Source organism: Vigna unguiculata, chromosome 5, assembly GCF_004118075.2.
Source record: "Vigna unguiculata cultivar IT97K-499-35 chromosome 5, ASM411807v1, whole genome shotgun sequence".
NCBI lineage: Eukaryota > Viridiplantae > Streptophyta > Magnoliopsida > Fabales > Fabaceae > Vigna > Vigna unguiculata.
In genome coordinates, this window is record NC_040283.1 from 24,397,805 (window position 1) to 24,407,699 (window position 9,895).

Here is a 9,895-nt window from a genome sequence, read left to right on the forward strand (position 1 = left end):
AGGGATCAAATTGAATATAAAACATTGACTTTGACACGTGACATGCTATTGGGTTGACACGTGACATGCTATTGGGTTGACACGTGGACATTTTAAAAAAGTTTAAAAAAAATAAAATAAAAATTTAAAAAAAAATAAAATAAAAATTTAAAAAAAAATTCAAAAAAATTCAAAAAAACTACGAAGTGACACGTGACACTCTACTAGGTTGACATGTGTACATTTTAAAAATAATTTACAAAAAATTAAAAAATTCAAAGAAAATTCAAAAAATTCAAAAAAACCACGAAATGACACGTGGCAGTCACTGTTAATGACCGTTAATGATTTAAACGGTGTTAGCAAAAAATGACCCGATTGAACAAAATTGACGAAAATTGAGACCTATTTGAACACAAAACCAAAATTAGGACTTATTTGAAAAAACTTGACAAAAATTGGGACCAAAAAGGTATTTTAACCTAAATACTACTATGCCTAATCATGTTTATTCTTTTATCTCTAAAATCAAGCAAAAAGCTAATTAATCAAAGTAAATTCTTGATTAATTCTAATTAAAGTTTTTACCTCTAATCAAAGTACATTCTCAATTATTAGCAAAAACCCATATAATTACATTAAAGTTTCTAAATTTAATCAAAGTAAATTCTCAATTAAAGTTAAAAACCCTTAAGTTATGTGATTAACATGCATCTAGATTAAAACATATAACTATTTAGCTATGATGTAAACCATTACTTTTCACATGATTAAGAGATAAAAGACATAGATGAAATATAAATCTCAACAAAAATCAAAAGAACAAATACATTAATTCATCTAACCTCAGAATCCAGTTAAGAAATTACAATGGAATCAACTTTAAAATCTTAGCCCTCCATGGCTTGGATGAAATACATGATAATATGATGAAGGAAAGAAAATGAAAGGAAAGGAAGAAAGAGATATGTGGTGGATGACGGTATCTGCCAAAACCAAAGAGTTGTTGCAATGGTGGTGTTGCTCATAGTGGCGCTGATGGTGGCGCGGTGGCGTTGTGGCTGCCCGCGGTGGACTGCGGTGGTGGAAGTAGTAGTATGAAAATGGAGGTTAGGGTTTCATGTGTGAGATGGAGGAAGATGATGATGTGGCAGTGTATGGTTGGTGCAAATGTGTTTGCAAGGATAATGACATGTGTCAGCATATGGTTGGCTTGATTTGAAAGGTGGGAATTGCCACATGGCATAATCTGGTTGAGATGGGTTTAAGTGGTAGGAGGGGTGTAACTTAGTAGAAACCAGGGTGCAAAACAGGTTTTTAGGTTGTCCACTTGCAGGAGGAGTGTGTAAAGTAAAAATTGGGTGCATTTAGCTCCTGAATCATTCTTTCCCAGAATTTTCTGATTTTGGACTTATTTTGTAACTTTGAATATTTCAAACCACACTTTTAATTACTCAAATTAAACTTCAGCTGACTCAAATTAAACTTCAGCTGCATCAAAAACGTTAGAATATCCAACAATATTTTATGCAACTAAAATCAATTTTTACGCCATTTTTACCTTACGTACTCAATAAATCTAATAATCACAAATCCTAATTAAATCAATCCTTAAGCATAAAAATTCTATTAAATCCCCAAATTTAAATATTAAATGAGGAAAAAAATTTGAACTCATCAACTCATGTTAGAACCACTGAAGGACATACCTCAGAGTACTTGACCCTTTGTGTTTTTGTCGAAGGAGATATCAACAACAGAAGAGAACTCTGGGAACTTTGTGAAGAATGTGATAAAATGATACACTATTTATATAATGGACCGCAACGTTTCACCTTTCCACCCCATCTTGTGATAATAATCGTGAGCCTTCGACAAAAAGCCCAATATCACCACTCTTCAACATCTAAAAGCCACCTCAATTTCAGTAAAACTCTAGCAACCACTTGCCCATGTCCCATCAATCAAGACTTTACACCTACCTAGACATATCAAACCTTTTTGTCGCTTTAGCTCCATGAGGTTGGGGGGCTACTATGCCTATAGACTCATACGGCCAAAGAAATACAAATTTTCTTTGCAAAAACTCTAGAGGTCGAGAAGCCAATACTTGAGTATGTGTAACCAGTTCCTCAAAGTCTTTAACATAGGACATGTTAAGATTAGGAGGTTAGTGTGTTATACATAGCCAAGACACCCCATAAGGTACACGACCTAACCGGGTACATGTCGACCCTCTAGGACAACATGTACTCGAACTACGCCAATGGACTGGTCTGACATGATTATCCTTCAAAACAACTAAATACAAGCTCAGACATCTTAATCTGATGATTAGGTAATTAGGCTACTTAACCCAAAATCCAACCAAGTAAGGCCCATGAACCATTGTATAAAAAGCACATTTTACGAAGTATATGTTATATGTATTCATTAGTATTTATTCTCTAACATTCTAAATTGACTTTGGCATCAAAGTGTCTTTTGTAGGCACCTCTCCCCCTCTTTATGACGTTGGAGGTCGCAGACCCTTGGAAACTTTCTAACACGTGTGCATGAAAGTTATTTTGTTTTTTTATTCATTTATTTTATTTTTTTATTTTTTTATTTATATTTCTTTTATTACCACATTGTTTTATTTTTTTATTCATTTTATTTTATTTCTAAACTAATTTGTTTATATTATTTTTTCCATTCTCAATAACCCTATTAGTTTCTCAAATTTAGAATCTTCATATCAATATTTAAATAGTTTTTCTTTTCAATTTTATTAAATTGTTACAGGATTTTCAATTGTAGTCAAAATTCTTTTAGTAATCAATTTAATTCATGATAAACATCTTTAAAATTTATTTTAAAACTTAGTTGATTCTTAAAATAAATACATAATTACAATTACTTCTTTGAATGTGTGTCGTTAGATACATGTTAACCATAATTAAAAAACTTTTTCTAATGCATTTTCAATATATTTATCAATAAAGAATAAATTATTTTTAAATTATTAATTCTTTTTTTTATGCTATTTTTTTTTCATTTTCATTTTTACCCTTTTATAATGTATAATTACTTAGTCATGTATAAATTATTAAAGAATAACTTATATACTTAAATTATTAACTCTTTTTTTATACTATTCTTTTAGTTTTAATTTTATCATTTTATGATTAGACGAGTTTGTATGTATATTTATTAGACAAGTATAACAAAAACCATTACAAGACTTTAATAATACACAATAAATGAGTCTATTCATACATTAATTAGATTACTATAGTAAAATGCATTAGACGAGTCATTCCCATACATAGATTAGATGAGTCTAATAAAAATATTAAACAAGTTTGTTGATGCACTGATTAGACAAGTTTAAAAATGCACATAAGATGAGTTTGTTTATACAATCACTAGACAAATATAGCAAAAAAAAAATATTAGATGAATCATTCCACACATTAATTACACGAGTTTAAGAATACACATTAGACGAGTTTGTTCATACACTAATTAGACATGTCTAGCAACAGACATTAGACGAGTCTATCATACACTAATAAGACAAGCCTCACAATATGTATTGCATAACTCTATCGATATATTAATTTGACAAGTCTAGCAATGCACATCAATAAGTCTTTCCATGCACTTATTACAAGAATATAGAAAAAAAAATTATGAGGTTAACAATGCACATTAAACGAGATTATTCATACAGTAATTAGACAAGTTTAACAAAAAATACTAGACAATTCATTTTGTACGTTGACTAGACAAATATAACAAAAATTATTAAACAATTCTAGGAATACATTGATTAGATGAGTAAAGCAAAACAAATTAAACGAGTATGTCGATGTATTGATTAGATGAATCAAGCAATACACATTAGACAAGTCATTCATATATTGATTAGACGATTCTAACAATATATATTAAACAAGTCTTTTCACACACAAATTAGATTAGTCTATTAATACAAATTAGACAAGTCTTTTCATTCACTGATTAGATGAATCTTGCAATACAAATTAGATAAGTTTGTTCATACATTGATTAAATGAGTATAATAAAAAATATTAGACGAGTCTAGCAACACACATTTTACAAGTTTTTCCATACACTGATTAGATGAGTTCAATAATATACGTTAAATGAGTTTGTTCATACACATATTAGATGAGTTTATTAAAACATATTGGACGACTCTATCAATTTTTTTATTAAAGGAGTCTTGCAATATACATTAGACAAATTTGTCTATATACTGAATAGTAAATCTAACAATACATATTAGACGAGTCTAACAATACAGATTAGATTAATATATTCATACACTGATTAGCGAGTCTACTCTACATATTTTTATATATCCTTTATATTTTTATAGAGTCAACGTTATTTTTGCACATGCTTTATTTTTTGTTTTTTTGTAATGTCTACTATTTGTATTTTTATAAATGTATATGACTTTCTAAAATATATAAATTATTTTTTAGGTTCATTGTATTCAAAACTTAATTATAACCTTAAAATTATTTATTATTTTTTTTCCAACATCCATTAATAAACACAAAAACATTAACATATGCGTAGGCATAGGTTTAAAATTAATTTAAAAATAAAATAATTGTCAAGTATTTATTAATTTTTTCTAAAAATAAAAGAAAAGTTGTTTTTTCTTTGCTATATTGTAAAATAAAATCTGTGTTCAAACATGTCCAAATACGTATCCAAACAAGCTAATAATAATGTCTTCAGAATCAGCTAGAGTTAAATAGAAAAAGTTAACAGAAAAAATTAAAATAGAAAAAAAAAGTAGAAAAAGACTAAAATCAAACAAAAATTAAAATAGAACCAAAATAAAAATACTGAACTAAAAAGAAAATTAAGTATAAATGAATAAAACTAATGGTAGCGGTGACATTAGTAGAGAAAGAATAACCGAAGAGATCTGAAGAGTTGAAGCAGAGAGAGAGAGAGATGACAGGGAGGTATTGTTACAAGGAAGTGCTTCCATTCATTGCAATGGTTGGCATAGAGTGCTCCAACGTTGGTGTGAACATTCTATTCAAAGCTGCAACTCAGAAGGGATTGAGTTATTATGCCTTCATCGCTTATTCATATCTCATCTCTGTTCTCTTTCTCCTTTTGCCTCTGCCCTTCGTCTTTCGCTGGTGCTCTTTTATCTCTTTATCATTCAAATTAATTCTTCTATGCAATTCGATACCATTCTTCATCTTGTTTCTGCATTTTTCTTTTTCAGGTCAAGAGGCCTTCCACAGCTCAACCGCTCTCTCATCTTCAGAATTTTCCTCCTTGGAGTAATTGGGTAAGATCAAATTATGCAGTTTTTTACCCTATTTACACAATTTAGATCGGTTTGAACTAGATTCCACACAAGTAATTTTCCTCTTTGGAGTAATTGTAAAATTGTAGTTAAGAAAAAAAATCTTGATGATCATGTAATTATAAATGTTGATGTTAATTTTTGTTGTTGCAATGGGGAGTGAGGCAGAGTGACAGCTCAACTTTGTGGGTATAAGGGACTGAATTACACATCGCCTACGCTTGCGTCTGCTCTCAGCAACCTCATACCAGCTTTCACCTTCATATTGGCTATCATTTTCAGGTGCATGAACTGCAAAAATATCATTCGGTTATTTCAAAGTTTTGCAAGTCAATTTCAATTTCTTTTGTCCACTTCATTACTTCTATTGACTTTCACTTCATTGATTTTTATTTTTGTTGGTACTGTGATTTTTTTATAATTTTAAAATATATTGATTTTTTTTATTATATTTTAAAATATCAAAATTAATATATTTTATAGTTTGAAAAGAAAAGGACACTAAAATCATGAGAAAATCCAAATTCATAAAATTGAAGAAAACATCTATACGTTTTGGACTTGCATAAGATATGAGAAGAAATTTTCGAAAGTTAAATTAGCTTTTCATCAATTAAAATTAAATTATACACAGATTAACTTGTAAAATCTTTCTTGGTTCATTTAAGTTCACATTTTTAATTTATCGTAAATAAGCTTTGGTTTATTAAAAAAAATATTTAATTTTCCATATTTTTTAAATATTTTTAGGATAAGATTATCTTAATAATCATTTAATGCTATTTTTTTTATCAGCAATCATTTAATGTTAATAAAGTCGTGATAGGTATGTTTGACAATATATTACACTGGCATAGTGTCATATAATAAATAATCTTTTTAGGATAAGATTATCTTAATAATCAATGTTAATAAAGTCGAAATGGAGTCATATATTAAGATTATACATACTAACCTAAAATTTGAGTGGCATAGTGTCATATCATAAATACTAAACGTTGGTTTCTTTAAGTGATTATACATACCTAACCTAAAATTTGAAATAATAAATTAAGATTAAAACGTTGTTTTTATTGTTGATTCATTACATCAGATCAACATATATTATTTAAAAATTATTCAACTTTCAAAAAGAGTGGTTTCTTTTCTTTTCTTTTTTTAATTTTGTGGGATAGTGGTTTTGGTTGTGTGTTGGACTGGATAACTTGTATATACTCTCCGTAAAGGTTAAGAAAGAATTAATTTTCACACCACAATTCACTAAAAATTTCAATGGTAGAACTATTTTTTAATAAAGTATTATATTACAATAAAATATTAATTTATGCGGTTATTAGATGAATGTAAAAAAGAACAAGTAATATCAAGAAATTATCATTTTTTTATATTTATTTGATATATTTTATACTAATATTTATGTTATTTTTTTTATTGTTGAAAAAATTAAAGTTACATTTATAACATAAAGTGGAGGAAACACGCAATTATTATAGCCAAGAATTATATCACTAAACAGAAAGATATATGTGAACCTTAACGTATCTAATGTACTTTATAAGAGTCCAAAAGTTTTCGATGAATAATATGAATTATGTCCTTTTCACTTTATGTATATTTAAATTCAAATTTGGTGAAAGACACTATAAAGAAAATAGCATTATTGATGGCAATCAATTTGGACCCCACCGACAAGATTCCTTTGAGATTGTTTATTCTCTTACAACAGATTACATACACTCATTGTTTTATTTTATTTTTACTTAATTACGTCACCTATTTTAATTTTATGTGTATCGTCATCACTCCTATTTACATAATCTCTTTGGTTAAACTTTATTACAGTAGGATAACTTTAATAAAACATCCTCACTTGTGTAAATAATAACTATGTAAAAATTGGTTAGCTCACTTTTTATGATTCTTATAATATCACATGAAAATTGGTTAGTTTCACAATTATTAAAATGTTTCCTTTTTATATAAACAAGAATTCTTACATAAATATCCTCACGTTAAATGTTTCAATAATAAAAATACATAATAATTGATTATTAAAGCTAAGAACTCCACAATAAATAACTTTTTAAAGATTTATTTCATAAAAGGAAAGGTAATAATGCAACGAGAATGAAGGTCCATTCTAGACGTTAACGGGTGATATTATTTATTAAATCGTGCTTTATTTATGAGCAAATGTTCATATTAAAAAGAATAAAAACTACTGAATGTGTTATATATATATATATATATATATATATATATATATATATATATATATATATATATTATTCTAAGAGTTATGGTTTTAATAACTTGATGCTACTAAAATTATTATATGTTAATATAATTTACTTATAATCAAAATTGGACAATTTATTTAATTCTCATAATTTTGTTTAGAGTAATTTTTTAATAAGTTGATGCTGTTAAAATTATTAGGCAAGTTAATATAATTCATCCATACCCTAAAAAAAGTAAAAGCAACACAAATATCATTAGTTCAAGTCAATAAATTTAAGTATGGATTAGCCTGTGTTAGTAACCTTAACATGTCATGAATATCCAATAAAGCAGTTTATTATTAATACATCAATGTTCAATAAACGTATGCTTTCACTATAATCTTAAGATTGCATCGAGTTATACAATTCAAATTTATTTAAAATTATGTCAGTTATTTTTAAATTGAAATCACCCCAAATCGTGTTCAGACTAAGCCGATCGAGTTGAGCCTTATTTATTAGCATTAAAAAATAATTTCTTCCCATATGAGATTCTTTTATTTATATTTTTTAACCTAAAACCAATGTACAAAAGATTATGTGAGATAAACGATAAAAAAATTTGTATTCACTTTCATTTGTTCACGTGTTTTAGTTGAACTATATATCATTATAACTTTCACTACTGTTAGCATTTTGTTTTTCACTATTGTTACCTTTTTTATCCTAACCTATGTTGATGGTCCATTTGTTTGAAGGATGGAAAAGGTAGCTTTGAGAAGCTCAAGCTCTCAGGCCAAAATCCTGGGTTCGGCCGTATCCATATTAGGTGCACTCATAGTTTTACTCTACAAGGGTTCCATAATCCTTTCAACTTCATCTCCTACGCTTCATTCTCCCATGGAATCCACAGCACAAACAAATTGGGTTCTTGGTGGATCCCTACTTGCCGTTGAGTATCTTTTGGTTCCAATCTGGTACATTATTCAGGTATTAAACACACTCAGAAAGATTCTTTTTTCACTGCCTTTTTTGTTTCTAAATGTTTAGAAAAACTGACATTTTTATGATATAAAAAAAATATAAAATTTAACTTTAATTGTGCTTAAAGGCATGTTGTCGTTGGTTGTAAGAAATAAAAACAAAAACTATAGCAAAAAAGCATTTATTACACCAAAGAAATACTAAAGTACAATTTCTGTTGTTTGGAAACAGACCGATATTATGAAACAATACCCAGCAGAGCTTATTGTGGTGTTCCTGTACAACCTGAGTGGGACTCTGATATCTGCTCCAATTTGCTTGCTATTAGAAGAAAATTTGAGTGCTTGGAAGATAAATCCTGATATAACATTGATTGCTATTGTATATTCGGTGAGAAGCTAACACAAATTTAATTGATACACGAGTCAAGGAAATGATGTTTAATCTGACTTGTACTTTCACTTCATGCAGGGTTTCTTCTGCACAGGCCTAAGTAGTTTGGTTCACACTTGGGGCATTCATCTTAAAGGCCCAGTTTATGTTTCAATCTTTAAGCCTCTGTCCATTGTGGTTGCAGCCGTTTCGAGTGTCGTCTTCCTTGGTGATGCTCTGTATTTTGGAACGTATGAAGCTCATTTCCTTTTCTCCTTGTTGGATTTTAATTCTGCCAAATTTGAATCACTTGAAACTGTCAGAGAACACGACTATTTGATTCACTTTTGCAATGCACTTTTTGACATCTACGTTTTGTTTCAAACTTTGTAGTGTTGTTGGAGCAGTGATACTCTCGTTTGGATTTTATGCTGTCATATGGGGTAATGCAAAAGAAGATGAATTGAGTGAGGACTTTGACATGCGTCCTTCATCAAGTAGTAAGAGCCCTTTGTTGGTGAGCTACACAGGGAAAAATAACGAAGAGACCACCCATTGTTGACTAATGATTTTCAATACTGCTTTGTCAAATCTAATAATGTCTTCTTCCACAAAATTCATGTTGTTTGTGGAGATGTCCCTTGTACAAAATTTACAAGAATTTAAATATATTGCGATTTTGTTTGAAGAAAAAAAAAAGCTATTGTCTCATTGTCTATTTCTGCATTTGAGTAAGAATCTAAAACATGGAAGTAAGATCTTTATTAAAATTGGTTTAAATAGTGTTAAGATATGTCAAATATTGTACTAGCTATAATTTAGGCATTATTATATTTGTGAGTAAATGTGTGCACTCATTCCTTTAATAGATGAGGAATTATAGCACTCTTGTATGTATATATATGGTACCCTATTCTTTGAAATAATACATCATAATTATTCTTTAAATCTTTTCTATATGGTATCAGAGCCAAGTTAGAGCCTATCCTAG

At 28.6% G+C, this 9,895-nt stretch overlaps 1 protein-coding gene across 1 annotated transcript; it reads left to right on the plus strand.

The window, feature by feature from the left end:
* Nucleotides 1–4,854: 4,854 nt before the first annotated feature.
* On the plus strand, nt 4,855–9,603 carry LOC114183342 (WAT1-related protein At4g15540-like). The gene is made up of 7 exons (XM_028070340.1): nt 4,855–5,153; nt 5,243–5,308; nt 5,495–5,608; nt 8,307–8,538; nt 8,764–8,922; nt 9,004–9,155; nt 9,298–9,603. Exons 1-7 carry the CDS (start codon nt 4,960–4,962, stop codon nt 9,464–9,466), a joined length of 1,086 nt encoding a protein of 361 aa, XP_027926141.1. The 5' UTR covers nt 4,855–4,959; the 3' UTR covers nt 9,467–9,603.
* The last annotated feature ends 292 nt before the right edge of the window (nt 9,604–9,895 follow it).

Excerpts from the sequence above, each read along its gene's own strand:
- LOC114183342 (XM_028070340.1), top strand. The coding sequence starts at position 4,960 with ATGACAGGGAGGTATTGTTACAAGGAAGTGCTTCCATTCATTGCAATG. Across the intron at positions 8,923-9,003 it reads TGATTGCTATTGTATATTCG|GGTTTCTTCTGCACAGGCCT; the intron begins GTGAGAAGCTAA and ends CACTTCATGCAG. Across the intron at positions 9,156-9,297 it reads GATGCTCTGTATTTTGGAAC|TGTTGTTGGAGCAGTGATAC; the intron begins GTATGAAGCTCA and ends CAAACTTTGTAG.